This window comes from Heloderma suspectum, chromosome 1, assembly GCF_057233095.1.
Source record: "Heloderma suspectum isolate Gila_16-S chromosome 1, 16-S_ref, whole genome shotgun sequence".
Taxonomy (NCBI): domain Eukaryota; kingdom Metazoa; phylum Chordata; class Lepidosauria; order Squamata; family Helodermatidae; genus Heloderma; species Heloderma suspectum.
In genome coordinates, this window is record NC_139458.1 from 96,784,351 (window position 1) to 96,803,758 (window position 19,408).

General features: G+C 44.5%; 1 protein-coding gene across 1 annotated transcript; it reads left to right on the forward strand.

Moving 5' to 3' along the window:
* Window positions 1-2,229: 2,229 nt before the first annotated feature.
* On the forward strand, window positions 2,230-17,845 carry FGF3 (fibroblast growth factor 3). Its single transcript, XM_084827985.1, has 3 exons — window positions 2,230-2,630; window positions 7,999-8,102; window positions 17,192-17,845. Exons 1-3 carry the CDS (start codon window positions 2,348-2,350, stop codon window positions 17,522-17,524), a joined length of 720 nt encoding a protein of 239 aa, XP_084684111.1. The 5' UTR covers window positions 2,230-2,347; the 3' UTR covers window positions 17,525-17,845.
* Window positions 17,846-19,408: the final 1,563 nt, after the last annotated feature.

A 19,408-nucleotide genomic window follows, 5' to 3' on the forward strand; every position in this document is an offset into this window, starting at 1 on the left:
TCCAGCCCGTAGGTCTTAGTATTAGCTGTCCCATTTTAAATCGATAAAAATTTTAAAAAATGCTTTAAGTTTGGTTGGATCGCGTATCCCAAACAGTTCAGCTATACAACGATGTGCGAGTCATTCCTGTCGTGCGTGCATGCGTGTATATATATATATATATATATATACACAATTGCCTGAACATTTCTTAGTTCAGATGCTTCTGTCAGATCAAGTTCAATTTGTGGGGTAGGAGGAGAGCCCGTGGGAAAAGGAGGCAGGCTTTCCATGAAAGGTTATCTCTGTGCGTGGTTCTTAATATTTTCTTTTATTCCACATTCTAGATGATTGAATGATGAGGTGCCTTTTACTACCGAACAGGATCGGGCTGTCCAGGAGACACTAACTAGGCAGTCCTATGGATGTTTAGACAGAAGAAAGTCCTACAACCCCCAGCATTCCCCATAGCTGGCTGGGGAGTGTTGGGAGTTGTAGGACTTCCTTCTGTCTAAACATCCATAGGATTGCGCTCTTAATCACCTTACCCTTCTAGCATTCCTTTAGGAAAGAACTATTTTTCCGGCTATTCTTTCCGCTAGAGGCTCCACCCCTACCCCCGCAGTCGATCCAATCTAGTTACATCTCTGTCGCATTTTAATAACTTGAATTTTATCAATTTTTTTAATCCACTGGATGGAGGAAAGCTCATATTGTTAACATTCCTGTAGCCCTTATGCATATGTACTCGGGAGTAAGTCTCTCTACATTTCGGCTGTAATCCTATACCTATGTACCTGGGAGTAAGCCCCATAAAACACAATGGGACTTACTTCTGAGTAGATATATATAGGGTTACGCTGTCAGTGGGTTAGGAGTAGATAGGACTGCAGCCCTACCCACATTTTTTTACATTGCCCCACTTAGACGTTATTTTGAGCAGATTAATACTTATTACCTGGATGGCCCCATCTCCACAACAGGTTTTTGTTTTTACTAGTCACCGTTTAATATTCAAGCAACTGCATTTATTTAGCTGTTTCAAACCATATGCTTTGCTTCTTTATTTATTTGAATTTTTACAAAGTGATTAGGCCGAATATAACAGGAACGAGTATGTTAAATTTTATTATCTGTCTATCTGAAATTAATTCAATCTGATCAAATGTATTAGAGCCATACAACGTTTGCATACATAGTAAAAAAATAAATAAATTAAAAAGACCTAGCAAGTTGGAGGAAATGTAGCAAAATGACCGATATATAAATTAGTGTTTTCTTTCAGCAATCGAGATAAAGGGAAACAGTTTAAATCACCAACGGCTGGCTGTGAAATCTTTGAACATTTGGGGGGGGGGTGTTTTGTTTTGGTAGGGGGGTGGTTCCCACCCGCCTTCTGAGCGGGTGTCCAAACCAGTTTTCTTAGCCTTTCTTTCCGTTTTAATCGTGCACTTTAATTTTTCAAAAACACACACACCCCTCTTTAATTCAACATCAGTCATCCTACTGGCCACGGACTGTGATCTAGGATCAAGAGCAACCAGTGCCCGACCTCAGGGTCCGACCTTCTCTCGAGGTGTACACTTCTCAGACGCCCCCGACGTATTCGGTCTGGCGTGATTTGCTCTTTGGGGAACTGGCCGGGAGAGAGACAACCACCAGCTCTCCATCCCTCGTGTGGGTGGCGCGGCTATCTGCAGAAGGCCACCGCGCGTGTGCGCGGGTGCACGCGCGGACGTGATGCTGCGCCACCGCATCCAGGCTGCGCTCTGGGCGATCGCACGAGGCGGATCCCTTCTCCTCCCCCGGCTGCATCCGTTGGTTGGCGAGGCGCCCTTGGCGCGGTGAGCGGCTTTCCGCTTTGTGCCCCGTCGATTAACGAAGTGTCCCCATAGTCTCTCCTGTTGGATTTCGGTGCCCCGGCTTGCCCGCCCGCCCTCCCTCTCGCGCTCCCCTCCCCTCCCCTCCCTTCCCCTCCCTCTCCCTCTCCACATGCAGAAAGTCTGCCTTTCCGGGGACCGAGGACTCGGGTCCTGAGGATCGCAGCGACGCCACCTCCTTCGAGCCGCCGGGCCTCTCCGCTCTGCCTTCCCCCTCGTCTATTCATTTAAACAGACCGCGGGCGGGCGGGCGAGGGAGCGCAGACGCAACCGAGCCTGATTGAAGCGAGCGAGCGAGCGAGCGAGGCGGCCAGCCCGCGGCCCCGCCAGGTCGCCCATGCGCCCCGCGCGGGTCCGGCGCGCCGCCCGCGGCCCCTCCGGAGGGCAGCAGCACCAGCGGCGCCCGGGCAGCGCCCTGTGACGGCCCGGCGGGGGCGTCCTCGGCGGGGCGCGGGGCGCTGCCGGGCGCTGCCCCGCACCATGCCACAATGGTGAGCCCGGCCTGGCTCGTGCTGCTGCTGCTGCTGCCGCCGCCGCTCTCGCGGGCGGGTGCCGAGGCGCGGCCCCGGCGGGGGCCCCCGGCGTGCGCCAGCCGGGCAGGGCAGGCGTGCGACCCGCGCTGGCGCAGGGATGCCGGCGGGCGCGGCGGGGTCTACGAGCACCTCGGCGGAGCGCCCCGGCGCAGGAAGCTCTACTGCGCCACCAAGTACCACCTCCAGATCCACGCCAACGGCAAGATCAACGGCACCCTGGAGAAGAACAGCGTCTTCAGTGAGTACTCTCTCTCTCCCGGGGAGTCCACGGGGACGGGTTTCCAAGGAAGCGCCATAGATCTCGGACTCATGTCCAAGGAAGCCTTGTCTACCCACGCGCTGGGCTTATGCGGGTCTTGTTTCTTTATAAACAACAGCAACGACGTCTCACTTGCCGCCTTTCCGTCCAAGGAGGCTCAAGGCGATCTACGGGAGGTCTTGAGAAATTCGAGCGATTGAGGGGGCGGGAGCCGCGGGACAAGGGGCCAGACCTGGCGATTCGCTTTGCGTAGGGTCTCAGGCATGGCCCTTGAGAGGCGACGTGAAACGCTGCCCAAGGCAAATCTTTCACCTGCGGCGAGATTTTTTTAACCCCCCTCCCCGCCACCCCACACCCCACACCGAGATTCTGGCCCATCCTTATGAGACGATCTTGTCCGGACGCTTTGGCTACATCGTAACGCCTTCGCAGCGTCCCGCATTTAATTTGAGCGGGTGCGTGTGTCTCTAGGGCTTAGCGCCAGACCTTATTTCAGCCCTCAAACGGATGGCGAAAAATACGGGGGTGGGGGGCGGAACGGACTCTGGGAATGAAAGCTAAAAATCGAAACCTGGCCGTGGAAACTCCAGACAATCCATTAACCTTCAAGTGTAAAGAAGGGAAACTCCAGACAGGGATATTATCCTTCGTAATATCGGCGAAGGCACATCTTAGAACGTATGTGCCAAAGGTCCTATTAAATGCAATGCCGAAAACTGGCTTTCTCCAAGACTTGCTATGCAACCAAGAATTTGCTATGCAGTTGGGGACAGCGATCGAGGGTCCGTACAGAGATATCCTAGAGACAAAGCAGCCTTTCTCCAACCCGAAGTCTGATGTGTTGGACTACAACCCCGTCACCCCCAGCCAGCACCTGCTGGGGATGATGGGAGTTGTAATCAAACACATCTAGAGGGCGCTGGCTTGGGGGAGCCTGGGATAAAGGATCCTTACCTTGAGTAAGCCCTGGGGCTATGCGGGAAAGCGGAGACTACTGCTCCTCCTAAAAGGCCATGCCTGGTGACCCGGCACTTTGCACATTCTCATATAAAGCTAGAGTGGCTAGCTAGAAAGACTTCCAAGTTAGATGGCTGGCAGCTTGAGCCCTGAACATTCTCCTGTTAGGAATCGCTCTCCCTGAGCAGGCGTCTCTCCAACCCCCCACCCCTCATTCCCTAATGAAGCAGGCATAGGCAACAAGCCCAGAAGGCATTATAAACCTCAAGATGCCTCCATTTTGGCTCAGTAGCCCTGTGGTTAAAGCTATTTGCCAACAGCCTTCCAACTACTACAGAGTAGGTCTGGAATAGTTCTGTGTTATGCGGTTATGTCAGAGTCTAAGACAGCCTTCCCCAATCAGGTGCCCTCCAGATATTTTGGACTTCAACTCCCATCTGCCCAGCCACTATGGCCAATGGTGAGGAATGTTGGGAGATGTAGTCCGAAACATCTGGAGGGCACCAGGCTGGGAAAAGCTGGTCTAAGAATTGTGGCAGGTTTTCCTCAGCATCTTAGTGTGTGTGTGTGTGGGGGGGGTTGTGGTCCAGGTAACCTCCCTCTGTTTTCTGCTTCTCCCTTTTCATATTTAATACTCTTGATCATAAACTGAGGGCATGGTGGGAAATAAACACTTATGGGGTGTGTGTGTGTGTGTGTGTGTGTGTCTTTGGCTCTATCGTGTCTGGGGTCGATGGGGCTGTGATCTTTTCCTCCTTCGCAGTTGGATGGTGTGAGGGGAGAGATGCGAGTGATTTTTAAAATTACCTTCTAAATTTACCCACACACCAGGATATTCCTCCACCCGCCTGGATAGGAAGCAAAGGGCACAAAAGAGAAGGCTGCCAAGAATTCAAAGCAAAGGGTCTTTTCAGGTCTGCCTCTCTCTCAAAGAAGGCGAGTGCAGACCCCAAAGGACTTCCTCTCAGTGGTAAGCCTCTCCCTTTTGTCTGGGCTCCTAGAAACCTTCCCAGCACCTCCACATCTCTGTGCTTTGTGTGCCCTCATCTCTCCAAGAATACATCCCTATGTGGATTGAAGCCACTCTCTGGAATTTGCAAAAGACAAGGCGAAACTAGCGGCTGTCACTTGGCTTATCTGTCTTAGAAGGTGTGACTTCCTAGGACTCTTTAGCCTTCGAATCCCTTTCCTCAGTGACACCGGGTTGGATCCCAGCACGAATCCTGGGGGTGGAGTGGAGGGAGTCATTGCGATCATCTAGCCAGGGTTTTTGTAAACAACATTTCAAGTTGACTTTTGCACTTCAGTCTGTTCATCTCAGTCTGTTTATTTGGTTGGTTTCCCACTCCCTCCTTTCTTCTTATCACCCTCGTTTGATTTGTGTTTGAAGAGTTAGAGCATTCAGGGTAGAGGAAATGACGCCTGCTGCCTGCCCGTTTTTGAGTAGACTGCCAACATTCACGGAAATAGCCCCTATCAGAGACAGATTGGCTAAGCAAAAGACTACTCTCCTGTGCAAAGGATGAGCGCTGCGCTTGGGAGTTAGGGTGGATTCACACATGCATATTCACCCCTTGGTGATTACGACATCCAGGGATGGCATGCACGTGTGTCTAATAGCCATTACAGGCAGAGCTTTCCATCACCCAATATCATCTCATACACAGCTCTTTTCAGTGGAAGCACTTTATTCATTCAGTGATTTGATTTGATTTGATTTGATTTGTACCCCACCCTTCTACCAAGAAAAATGGCATTCAGGTCACACATTCAGCTGCAAATCATCCAGTGAGATGACACAAAGGGCATCATCTGGCCAAAGTTAAGCACTTTGGTAATTCATTGAAATCAACGGGACTTAAAAGTGCTTGACTTTGTACCCCAAATGATGAAAGAGCAATTGATGTGCATGCACTGCATGAAGGTTTGACTAAGGTTTCTACAGATGCTCTGGAAATCTTTCCATGAGTGTCTTTTACAGCAATACCCCACCCCCAGCCCAGGACAGATCTAAAGCGTTCTTCTCATCTAACTCACCAAATGTTGTGTGTGTACAGGATAACCCCTCCACTGTACTATAAATCTATTTGGGTTTCCCCAATATTGAGGAAAACACAATGTTATGGAATTAAACAGTTGAAGAGGAGTTTAAAATGCAAAACTGCACATGCTCAGTGTGTGTGTGTTCTATAAATCAGAGTTGCAAACAGTTTTGTTATTTTTATTATCAGGAATGTAGAAGCAGTGTTAAAGCATGGCATGGCAGTTGGAGGTTGCCAGGAAGAGAAATATTATTTGTGTACTTTATAATTGAAATAAGAGACATGGCCATCTAAAGGACCTCCCATAAGACTATTAAGTCCAGGGTCTAAAATTACCTAGCTGCACCAAGTAATTACATGTAAAATGTGAAGGGGGCTATAGTCAGAATCCTGTGTTGTGTTGTGTTGTTGTGGTGGGAGGCTTGGGGCAATGTATTGTCCCCAGCAATGGTGGATGTCCACGATCTGCCAGTGCAGGAGACTTACACCAACACTCTAGGACATCCCAGCAAGCATAAAATAAGCATAGGCTTGTGCTCTGAGGGATGTACAGACATGCATATGAAGTGTGCCCGTAAGTCAGTTTCAAAGCGATAGCATAAAATAGCCCCATCATAAATGTTGTAGGTTTTATTTATTTTTATTTTATATGTTAGATTTTTTTAGGCTTACTCTGTGTGAGAAGGTAGTATCTTTTTAAAAGAAAAAAAATTAAAACATCAATTATTTAAGCACAAATAATTGATAAATGAGATGCCAAACCCAATATCGATAATAATGAACTATGAAACTGCTAGTGTCATAATCTGAAATGCAGATCATACACCTCCATATGTATTATATCAGTTCTTCTAATAGCATCTCCCAAGTGTTTTATGTTCCGGCACACATTATATTTTTTCAGTGCACGTTTAAGATTCCCTCTCCCCAACAGAATGCCTAAAAATGTAATGCTTTAATATGACGAACAGTTGTTTGAGAACTTATGTCTCACTGTGTGTTTTTAAATTTTGTGATTTTTTTAAACTGTTTTGTCATGCAATGCTTCGTGAGACTTGGGCAGAAAAGCAACATATTAATTTTTAAAACTGGCAAATGAACAAATACGTGTCATATGGATGCCTTGATCAGAGAGACAGAATTACCTGCAACTCGGTTGGATGTATACATGGTGGCAAACCTGGGTTTGTTGCTGTGTAATGTGTGAAACATTCCTTAGACAGAATTGATGCATACCTTTGCCTTCCTTGTTCCACTTGTCTGGGCATTGAGATACTTTCTTTCATGGTCTAAAATATTTCCTCTCTTTGAATCTGGCTTAGACAGCCACATTGTCCTTTCCCCAAGGGCTACACTGACTTTCTAAATGGCAGACTCCTTTCATGGTTCCACAGTGGCTCTAAGATGCTGTAGCAGATCATCTTACTCCATTTTGCCCTCTGGAGACCGCAGCAAGAGCATTGTCCTGAAATGGGCAGCTTTGTGGTTTGTTTCAATAAGTCAAGCACTCTTGTGTCCCTAAGAAAGGCATTAAAGGGGATTTAAACTTTTTATAGACATATAGGATTAAGTGAACCTCTAGTTCAATGTCAGATCTTTCTTTCTTGAGGCAGTTCAATCTCAATCAAATAGCCAGGGATTTACTAGTAAAAGTTCCCATGTTCTTATTTTTCTCTTGTGATGTCATTTTTGATCGTTAGACATTGTTGAAGAGTTTAGAAGTAAATGGTAGTCCTGTGTGCAGTAGCGTCACTAAGCGTAATGTTTTCCAGATGGAACAAGGATTTTGATAATTGAATATTGGCATCTTGAGAAGCAAGAGAGCCCCAGATTCAAAACTCTTGCATGGTTCTGAAGTCCATCAATAGCCTTGAGCAAGTTACTCTCAGCCTCTCATTTTCTCTGCTGTTGAAATGGGAATTGTAATGAGCAACTTTACAAATTTATTGGGAGGATGAATGGAAGAAGGGCTATAAAGTACTTTGCCTAATGACATGTCAATTGTAAACACATTGGTTGGGATCAAAAGCTCCACGTAGATCTGATGCAGGCATAGAAAAACTCTGGGCTGCCTCATCCATCTGCGTGCTGGGGAAGTTTTCTATATGCAATCTGTGTAACGCCCCCGCCCCCTGCAAGCTTCTGGGCACATACCAAAGGCACAGAACTTGGGCAAGTATATAGAAATGATCCCATGAATTCAAATGGGCATAACTCCAACTAAGCATGTGAGGTTCAAGATGTGAAAGGGCTGTGAAGTTTGTGAAATACTGCCACTACTACTATATGTGTGTGTGTGTGTGTGTGTGTGTATAATAATCTAACACATCTTTACATTTCTATTTTAGGTATTCTAGAGATCACTGCAGTGGACGTTGGAATTGTTGCTATCAAAGGCTGTTTCTCTGGCAGATACCTGGCCATGAACAAAAGAGGCAGACTTTATGCTTCAGTAAGTGCTGCTTAAAACAGAAGCATCTTAACTATGGCAAGGAAGCTGACACATCCTCTGCTGAGGTGCTGATCATTTTCAGTGGTGATTTAAATGCCATCGTAGTCAAAAGGGTACATGCATTGGTGGCCATGTACAAACATTTATAGAGAACAAAATATGCTCTTTGGTTTTACGCTGGGGATTAAGCAGCCAATACTTGGAGGCCTCTAGCATGATGGCAAGTGTGAGGCATACTCATTTCCCTTTTATGTGTGCAGCTTATCAGCCAAACTGAATCATCCAACTTGCACATTAAAAAAAGAGAAAAAGATAGAGGTGGTACAGATGAGTATTCGTAATGGCATAAATGTGCACATATCACTTTAGAGATTGTAATTAAGGCATTCAGGTGAATAAGTGTAAAGAGGTAAGGAAGTCTACAATTGACAGTATGATTAGGAAGCCTTTCAAAAGAAAGCTCTCCCAGGGATGTCAATGGCAGTCCCATTTGCACAAGGTAATGAATGGCCTCTCAGCATGTGTAAAGTAATTTAAGTTGGGATCTAACACCAGAGGTGTAGCACCAAAGCCGGTTACAGACTGAAAGAATGTGTAAATTAAATCAGGTTCTTCCCTCCCCGCCCCAACACTTTGCAATTATGCTTTTATACTTTGATCTGGCCTCATGGTATGTATGATACGATGTTTTATGCTCTACCCCATTCTGCACGCTACGGAGGATTTAAGAGATACTGCATTGATGATAAGGAAGTTTGATGAAATGGGGTTTTATTATTCCTTTCCCTATTCCATAGCACATGCGATTTAACGGAAGCCATTACAATGCTTGTTGGGTGGGTAGTGGACAGAACTGTGGGAAAAATGAAACTTGCATTTGTAGCAGCAAGAAGAGGAAACATTCCCATCCTTTCTCTTAGTAACTCTTGGGCAACATGATGTGGCGCATTCATTCATTCCATTTTGATCCCACCGGTCTACAAGAAACTTGGAGTACATGAGGTTCCCAAGTGGCCTCCCATCAGGGTTGCAGCCAGGCATCTGTTAAAGTGGGTTGAGAGAGCTAATGTTTTAGAATATTGCTATCACTCCATCTAGGACTGGCATTAGGGATTCTTGCAGTCTATGTGAGATGTTAAAATCAGATTTGCTGGTGAAAGCTGTAGCTGTTTCATTGTTGCAGGCCAAAATAAATCAGTGAGGGCCAATTTTCATTGGCGGGGCTGAGGGTTAGGGGCACCTTGTTTATTTTTGAAGACTATATTGGTTCTTGTCTGATACTGGCATAGAAAACAACAAAATCAATATTAAATATGACCCTTCCTTGTAAGAAGGAATGGTAGCTTTTGTTTGTAAGTTTGTAAGTTATTTCAAATGTCCTTCAATTAGGGGTGACAACAAGATTTGGTCTGAAACCCAATTTGGTGCTTCAGAAAACAGATTAATTCAGCTCAGACTGATTTGGAGATTGCCCATTTCAGCCTGGATCCAAATAGCCAAATCTTGATTCGGAAATCAAAATCTTCATGTTTCCCATTGACTATCACTGGAAAGCAACAAATGGCTATAACTTTTGTCTGTCACAATTGGATGAAATTTTCAAGGACAGTAGTCCCTTGTGGGGGGATTGTGTTGGCCAAATTTCTGGCAAATAGCTGCAAGAGTCTGTGTGCTACATGCCTTTTAAGTTTGATTTTAATTTTTTTTTAAAAAAAGGGAACTGCTGACAACTTTTTAATTTATTGGCAGAATTGGATGAAATTTGTAGGGATAGTTGCACCTTCTGAGAGGATCAAGACTGAAAAGTTTCAGATGAATAGGGGATGAGAGCTTTGTGCAAGTGCAGCTGTTACGATTTTGGATTTTCCAAAAGAGGATGGGCTTATCCCCTATGTTTCTTGTGGGCTGTTCTTATGAAAATGACACACTTAAGAAATCTGCAAAATTTCAGAAGGATAGGTGCAGTGTTTTTTTGTGGAAGTGTTCAGGAGGGGGAAGTATTTGACATATCCCGCTCCACCAGTTGTTTTTGGCAATTTGTATGAAAATGGCATATGTCATAAAGGGGTCCATAGGCCAAACAACAACAACAACAACCTTGCAAAATTTTAGAAGGATATGTAAAGGGACTATTGAGTTATGATGAATGGAAAACAGTTTAAGACTATTTTTGTTTTCTGCTCAGTTGGCACCAAAGTTACAGAAAGTGAAATAGGATGGGGTGAATGATGGATGTGGAGCATAGAGTGGCAGAAGCAGAAGGATATGCTTCTGGGAGAGACATTTAGCAAAGAGCACTGAATACTGGATCAGTCCTGCAATTTATTTAGATAGCATTTATATCCTGACCTGCAGCTGGAAGGGTTCACAGAGTGGCTTACAAATCAGTAGAAACATGGCGCTCCCTGCCATCTGGCATACAATTTATGTTAGCAGGGGTGGGGGATTGGCTCAGTGGGGGAGAGGCTGGGGGAGTGGAAAGGATGCCAATAAAAGAGGCAAATACCATTTAAAAAGACATGACACAAAAGGAAAACCGGATGGGGTGGGAAAAGGAAAACAAAAAAACTCAGGTACCAATTTTTAATGTTATACAGTTCTTACAATGACAAGCTGTGTTGGAAAGAGGCAGCTCACAGCTCAAAATTAGACCTTGGTGGGTGTCCAAGAAATAGCCTGGTGACCAGGGTTCCTTGAAATGCCTGTAACGCAGCTAGAAGTTGTTGGTTTTACAGGGTGGTTCTTAGTCTTCTGGGGCCTAACTGGAATCTGCTGGCTTGTCACTCCGTCCACTGTAGGTAAGGCTCTGGGGGCCAAGATGACTCCCCCGCTCTGAGTAGATGGTCCAGCTGGTCTTCCTCACAGGGCAGTCAGTTCTCATGGCCTCTGCAAAGGGAGAGGAGGGGCCCAGCCCTGCTGGTAAAAGCAGCAGTAAGCAGGGATGGCAGTTCTTCAGTGTCTATTGCTTCTTCTCTACAGGACAGCTGAACCCAATGGCCTCTGTGAGGGGGTGAGGAGAGGCCGAGCTTAGCTGGTAAAAGCAGCAGTGAGTGTAGATGGTAGTTCCACATATATAAACATATTTACTTCATTGATTAATTAATCCAATAAAATTTCTTTAGAAAGTTGGCAGCCCCAATTAAAATGCTACCCACCCTCATCAGCTTCTCATCTGCAATACCTTTGGCCTAGGAACCTTTTGGCACTCATTCCTCAGACAAGTTATTTTGTGTTATGTTAGCCCTTCAAAACTTGTGAGCCACCAAGCCAGACACAGCCCATTGACTCCATAGAGATACATGATTCATATGCTTATAGGGGGATATCTACATTTCTTGTAGGTATGAGGAGTTGTCTGTCACTCTGGTGTATGGGTGCAAACTGCACAGAGACAATGGGTTGGTTTCAGATTTAGTCATACTTGGAGTAGGCCTATGGAACTGAAGTTAGTCTCAACTAACTCCCCATTGGTTTCAGTTGGTCTATTCTAAGTACAGTTACATCTGGAACTGACCCATTAATTTGTTTCAGCTTTCCAGCTACATTTTCAACACAATATTTTCTAACATCCTACAGTTGTTGGTATCAGGGAAGATTGTTCGGTATGATAGTTCTTAGACAGTGCAGTGCAATCCCCTCAGTCTGGAATAAGGCTGGGTGACAAATTCATTGTGTTTTAATGTGAGATTACCCAATTTAACCTTCCGGAATCAAACGTGGACCCAAACACAATTTTTGTTTGGAAATCTGTACGTTTCCAAGTTTGTGATATAATTTGCCAAAAAAGAAAAAGAAGTGTTTAACAATATGTGCACATTTCTAAAATGAACACAAAAATGCACAACATCTTTGTTTCAATCTACTTGTAAGAGGAGACCACCCTAAATCAAGTGAATAATATTTCTAATGTTTGTCAAATTCCAGGCAGAGGTAGTCATATCAGTCTGTTACAGCGAACACCAAAAAGACACTGAGCTTTACTCCCTCAAATACATTTCACCTGAATTCCAGTCTAACAAATATCTACTTTTATTTTATTTTCTTAAAACACATTGCTCTTGAAATTCTCTTTTCAATGAAAGAAATCTGGTGGAATTAAAAGCGTCTCTTTTTGATCTCCTATACAAATATGAAGAAATAGCACATATACAGTCCTTCCTCCTCTATTATATCCCTACAGGTGAAACTAGAGGTTTATATTGGGGAGCAGATCTCATTGCTTCCTAATGTAAATGAAGCATCCATTCATATGGGCAGTAGGAATTTAGAGAAAATGGAAGACTAACACTCTTCTTCCTGACGTGTTTGTTCTCCATGTGCACGAAGCATTCAAAGTTATGACCTGTTTCCAATTTACAATCTCAACGGGTGCAGTTCAGGAAGGACTGTACTATATGATGTGATGTTTCTGCATATTTGAATTGTATTGAACATTAGCATGATATTCAGCCTTGAGAATTAGTACTGAAGCAGCCTGCTTTGGAGAGAATCAGACCTTATGTGAAGCAGATTGGGTCTTCACTGAAACAAAATAGGCTGCTCCTGAAGTTTCAGACCCATTTTGGAGATTAGGAGGGACACAGTTTAAAATGGAAAAAAAAAAAACCCCAGCTCTCCATGAAAGGAAAGAGCAAGGTAGGGAAAGTGGTAAGGACAGGAGGAGGTGTAATTTTGTGACTAACCATTCTAACTTCAGACCAGGGAATGACTTTCTGGTCTTCCAGTCACAGTGCTGTTGGAAAAAACACTGAATATATTAGAACTCTGCCATGTTTTCTACTGCTCATTGTTAGTTTACTCTCTTAGGAGCAGGAATGCTAAAAGTTTGTTGTGGTTGTTTTTAGCTTGTATCATCTAAACCTTTCCTTATTCCAATCCAGACCAATCGTTCTGTAAAATCCTTTCAAATCTAGACTAATCCTTTCCTAAAATCTTTCCTTAAAACCCCCCAGCTCATTGCATTTTATTAATTAATCTTTCTGTCATTTGTGTCTGTCCTTTTCTGAGTGTTAGTTATTCCCTTCATCCCTGCCTTCCCCACAATTCTGGCCTTAGTTGTATTTGCATTTAGTTTTAAGTCTAGTCTTTGTGCATAACGGCAATTAGTACTGTAATCTGTCTGACCCTTGTGTGTGTGTTTGAGTGTAAAAACCTAACTATTCAAAACACCTCTGCTGGTTGGCTCTGAGCAGGTGTAATGGTGGTGGAAAAATAAGATTTCTTTACTACTGTCATTGCCAGAGTACGCTCCAGCCTATATTAGATCATATTCATCACAAGTCTTCTGCCAGTGCCACACTAGTCTTTTCCCCTCCTGTTTCATCGCTTCCAGTTTCTCAGACTCCCAACAGGAGCTGAGTTAGCTCCATGTCAAGGGAGAGGATGTTCAGGAGCAAGCGTGTCAACTGCCCAGGCAATTTTCTCTTTCCAAAGGTTGATCAAGGCAGCAATAGGATTGCCACCTTGAGTGGCAGGAAGATCCCTAAGAGCCATCAGAAAACTATTTGGATGCTTCAGTCTGTGCCGGACCACCCTAATAGGTCCCAGACCCTCAAAGATAAGGGGTGCCCCTGAGCCTGTCTAGGTAGAGGTCTGTTGGAGACAATGGAATTATATTAAGTTCCACCCACCTCCCAGATCACCTTCATCTCATCCAGCAAAGAAAAAAAAAAAATAAACAGGGCTAAGGAGTATCAAGGGGAATGTGTGGAGTCAGGAATTACCTGGGACGGGCTCATGAACCTGACAGGGAGGCCTCAGCAGGAACACTGAAGTCTCCCAGAACAACCACCCTGGAGATTCCTATGTCACCGCCAAGACCACCTTGGCCAGCTCAGGTAGGGAGACTGCTGGACATCATGGTGAACAGTACACCAACGGAATCTCTGTCGTGTCCCAGGCACTCAACTTCAGAAACACACACTCAAAAATTGGCAAAGGCTAGATGGAGCACTTGGTCAAGGCAATGGAATGCTGATAGACCACAGCCACCCCACCTCTAGATATCATGGCAATTTGTTTACCAGCTAGAAACCACTCTATATGAATTAATTTCAGTTCACTAAACATCTCTTAATTAGTGCTTTGCTTATGCAACGTTATTGTTTCTAGCGCTGAGATTGGCAACCTTGGATTCACCACTATGCTAGTCATATTGGGGCCCTATTGGGGCCCTGCTGTACCGAAATTGTGAAAGTGGAGTATGGCCCTATTTACTCCCCCTGCTGGGCTAATTGAGAATTCCCTGTAGCCTTTTAAAATCACATTATGCCAAATTTGGAGGAATCAGAGCTCCAAGTGAACCACCCGGAGAGCTTCAGCTATTGGGCGGTGTAGAAATGTAATAAATAAATCAAAGTGTCAGGAGTGAAATGTGTGGAGAACCTCAAAATAGATAAAGGATTGTTCCTGTGGAAAACTGGCATATGATATGCTAGAGGCACTTTGCTCCAGAGGCACTGAAGTCAGTGGACTTTGTTCATTTAACTCTGTACCTCTACAGACATTCCCTTGATTGAATGTAAGCTAAAGTAATGCATGACTATAATTGTCTGGATTATTTCCAATATCCCATCATGCTATCATTGTATTTTGCTATCATGAAGTAAATGCAGAGGTACGTATAAGCAATGGTTCAGGTACAGCCGCCTGAGGCACAGACAAAGGCCAAATGTGTGTTTGGTACATTGTCTTCCTCATAGAATAAACCACCCCATTTTAGTCAGAGTCATTTGCCCCACATCTTTTCATTGAGCAGGGATAGGCAACTTGTGGCCCTCCAGATATTTTGGCCTACAACTCCCATCATCCCTCACCATTGGCTATGCTGGCTAGGGTGGGGGGAGATGTAAGCCAAATTCAGGGCCACAAATTCAGGAAAACCCCTCAAGTAATTTGAAATAATTGGCACACAATCTCCATTACTTCCAGACTGACCAAAGAGTTTAGATGCATTTTACTCCACAATAAAGTGATTATTCTGACCTCAAAAATCAGAGCATTAATTCCTGAATTATCAATATATTCTTTGTGATAGGCTGGTTATCTACATTTCCCAGATGTGAGATGGAACAAGCCTGTGATATAAAAATGATTGACGATGTCAAGCAGCCTAGAACTTGCATTTTATTCACATATTCAGGTGAAGTGCACATTAGTTTCTCCAAATTTACCTACTTCAGGGATCTTACATAACCTTTGGATGCTAGTCTGATCTATGTCCAAGACCTAGATCAGATGAACCATTGGTCACACGTGGTTGTTGGTTTGGTTCCATTTTCAAAATGATGTGCGTAAGAATGTCACACAGGAGTACAAATGCCTGGCGCTAAATTTGTAACTATGAGAATCTAAGCTATCAGTAGCTTGGAAAAGGGAATTCGTGGTTATTGTAATAACATTTAATACTGGTATGTCAAACTTAAGCATGTCAAAGGGCCAAACATCCAATCCAGCAAATGTACCAGGGGCAACACAACCAGTGGAGACTGGTGGCTCCGATGTCAGAGGGGTGGTGAATCCCCTCTGGCCTTCAGTCAGAACCAACCATAACTCTAAAGGAGCAACCCAAGGTTGGATCGCTCCTTTAGAGTTCCGTCTGAAATCCGGAGCGGATTTACCTCCCCGCTGACATTGGAGCCACCAGCCTCCATTGATCACAAAAAATCACCAGTTTTCAGGGAAGTGGTTGTAGGACCAAGAGTTAATTCTGAAAATACATCTTGCCACTCTTCCACATCTCGCTTCCCACTTCCTTTCACCAGCAGTGCATCTTGATCCAAACTGCCAGCTTCACCCTGGGACTGTATGCTGCTCGGCAGCTTTCAGCTTCCCGGTATCTGCACCCCTTGTCACACGCCACTGGTTGCTGTCACCATTCCAAGTATTATGAGAAAGGAAGACAATAATCCATCCATTTCAACCACACCATTCGTAATTTATAAACCTCCCCTTGTTTTTCTCCATCTTTTTTCTAAACAAAAAAAGCCCCTAAATGCTTTAGCTTCTCTACTTACATTAACTCTCATTTGCCAGTTTGAAGAAATCCTTTTAGAGCTCTTTGTAGTCTTTCACCATCTTGAATAATTTGGTGCCCTCTGCAAACTTGGCTACCTTACTGTTCACCGATTCTGTATCATTTAAGAATAAGCTAAATAGCACTGGTTTTCATACACTTAGGCTACCTTTAACGGTACATCCTTAGGGAGACCATTGTGAAAATTGTCCCTTTGCTCCTACTTTATTCTTTAACAAAGAAGCACTATGCTTCACTCCTTATGCTCTCGACAGCCTTTGGTACCTGTATTGCTAATTTAATGGGAATCCCGAGAGAGCTGACATGTTGTGTCAACCCTCTTTGTCCTACTGAGTCAGGGGTGGGCAACTTCTGTGGGTCTGGGGGCCAATCCCCCCCTCCAAGAACAGGCTGGGAGGGAGCCCCCTGCTGCTGCAATTGCTGTTGCACCACTGAATTCGCCACTAGAATTCAGCGGTGGCAAACCAGCCCCCTTCATTTTCCCTTTAAAACAAGGCACTGCTGAATTTTGGCAGCAAATTTGGCACTGCGGGGGTGGGAGGGGCCGCAACTCCCGCAGAGCAGATTTGGGACAGGCTGCAGGAGAAAGGGGACAATCCATTCCGCCAACTGTGCCTGTTCTGTTGGTAGGTGGGCACCGTTGGGATTCCCCCGCTGTGTGACAGCCCTTGTGTAAAGCTGGGGGAGCAGCTGTCGGTCTCAGAACAGACACTACTCAGCTGTTTTTGCTCCCCTCCCCTCCCAGCCTCTGGCACTGTCAGGTAGTTGGGTGTTAAGTAGGAAGGGGGAGACTGGTGCCCTTTCTTCTGTTTTATTTTAAAAAGAGCAAGAGAAGCCTCACTGCCTGAACCGTTTTCATATTTGTTCTGCAAATATCCAGGGCACTTCGTGGAGCTTTTGATGCACGGGGGCCCTTATATTGGGCCTAACTCTATCCTTTTTTGGGTGCCACAGTGAGTTTGCAGCAGGGCACATGCAACGAGCATCCTATCGAATCATCGCTGGTTTGGCTAGCTGCTCTCCTTAACTGATGGTTATTGTCATTACTTTACAGGAAACCTACAACACGGAGTGTGAGTTTGTGGAACGGATCCACGAGCTGGGCTACAATACTTACGCATCCCGCTTGTACCGGACTGTGCCCAATGGACCTAGTAGCAAACACAAAGCTAGTGCTGAGAGACTCTGGTATGTCTCGATCAATGGGAAAGGGCGACCCAGAAGGAGCTTCAAAACCCGTAGGACCCAGAAATCGTCTCTCTTCTTGCCTCGGGTGTTGGATAATAAAGACCACGACATGGTCCGATTATTCCATACAAATGCTAAGTACAGAGAGAGCCTAATAAAGCCTCCAAGTAAGAACCAGAGAAGAAGGAGAGGACACTAGTGGACTCCCTGTGCGTGGGAGTGGATAGGATGGAGACTGAAGACAAGTCAGTGTTCAAAGTGCTACTAAATAACTGCAAGGACAATTGTGTGACCAACATGGACTCAGAAGCTAATGATACACTCTGTGTGTGTGCGCGTGCGCGCGTGAATGTGCGTGCGTGCATGTATGTATGTGTGTGTGTGTGTGCATGTGTGTATATATATATAGCTGGATTTCCCACCAAAATACTTGCTAATAGATGTTTTAGAATTATAGCCCATTGCTAAGATCAGATGACATAATAAATGGAAGCATGTTCACATGTAAATTAGAGGGATGAAACAATGACTTCAAGTATTCCTTCTCAGTGTCTTCAATCAGTATTTCTGTTTTGGTAACCTGGGATTATTTTAATCCAGTCATCTCCAGTCCTCAATAGGGCTGTCACCTTAGTTTTAATCAATGAAGTCTGCATAATTTGCATATGACAGAAACATTTTTGAAGAAAAAAAATCCTTCGTTGTGTGGCTCATATGTACATCACAGCAGGTACCACCTAAGAAGATGATCTAAGATGTTTGCTATTTGAAGTTTTTACTTGCATTAAAAATAATTCACTTTTATATTTAAAATGGATTGCCTAACGAATGCAGGAGGCCATTTAAGCTGAATTAGGCTGCAATCCTATATACTTACCTCTGAGTAAGCCTCATTGAACTCAATGGGGCCTACTTCTGAGTAGACATGTCTAGGATTGCAGTCTAAAAGGCTTTTTAGGGTGTAATTCTATGCATGTTTAGACAGAAAAGAGTTCTGTAGGATTTTTTTCTGTCTAAATATACGTAGGATTGCACTCTTAATCAATTACTCTATCTGATTAATCATTAGCAGTTGCAGCCCTAGCTTTCAGACACTAATAATTGCACACTAATAAGTTTTATTTTATTTGCTCTCCTAACTATAACCAGCGAGAGAAATTTACAGATTGATTTATTTTGTAAAAACTTATTTAAATTATTTTGACATTCATTTTAATGAATAGTAAGTATTGGATATAATTCATGAGCCTTAAGCATATTAACTTGAAATGGTAAGCAGAGGAGCAGTTTCTATATTTCTGGAGAGATTCAAGGTGCTTGGATTATTGTTTGTTTGAGAATGTTTTGTTTCATCAAAACTTGGAGATACATTTTCTATACTTCGTGGGCTTCCATAAAGCTCAATGAAGAATTAAAAAAAACGTTTAACCTCAGCCTTCAGTGGAACACACAGATGGGATTATTACACAGTTTGGGTTGGATTCAGATTCATCTCCCACTGGCTAAAGGGGAGGAAGATGACATTTGCTAAGTCCCCCATCCCCCTACAAGCCATAGCAGCCTCCAAAACTCTGCTCTGGAGGATTGGAAAGGGACCCTCTGGAACAGTGTGGGAGGGGGAATAAATAAAAATCCCCCCCCCATTTTACACCAGTGGGATCCCAAGCCATTTAGGCCTTTGAAGATGATCACCAGCACCTTGAATTGCACATGGATACAAAGTGGCAGCCAGGGCAGCTGATACAATAAAGGGATTACCAGGTCCCAGCACGTTGCCCCAGTCAAAATTCTAGCAGCAGCATTCTGCAATAGTTGACGTTTCCAAGTGGTTTCCTGGGACAATCCCACATAGACCATGTTACAGTAGCCCAATTGAGATGTAACTAATGTAACTATTGCACATAAGATCATGACCAGGTCTGATGAGACCAGGAATGGACGCATCTGGTGCACCAGCTGAAGCTGAGAAAAAGCACTCCTATCCTTTGCCTCGTGAAGTAAAATGTGTTGGGCTGGCTCTGGCAACACGGGTGGAGTTGCTGCTAAAGATGAAGTGGTTGCTTATATTTCAGGAATAAAAGCT

What these genes read in the sequence shown, in the direction of transcription:
- FGF3 (XM_084827985.1), top strand. Translation starts at nt 2,348, where the DNA reads ATGGTGAGCCCGGCCTGGCTCGTGCTGCTGCTGCTGCTGCCGCCGCCG. An exon ending in GGAGAAGAACAGCGTCTTCA is followed by an intron (nt 2,631 to 7,998) that starts GTGAGTACTCTC and finishes TTTCTATTTTAG; the next exon opens with GTATTCTAGAGATCACTGCA. An exon ending in GAGGCAGACTTTATGCTTCA is followed by an intron (nt 8,103 to 17,191) that starts GTAAGTGCTGCT and finishes ATTACTTTACAG; the next exon opens with GAAACCTACAACACGGAGTG.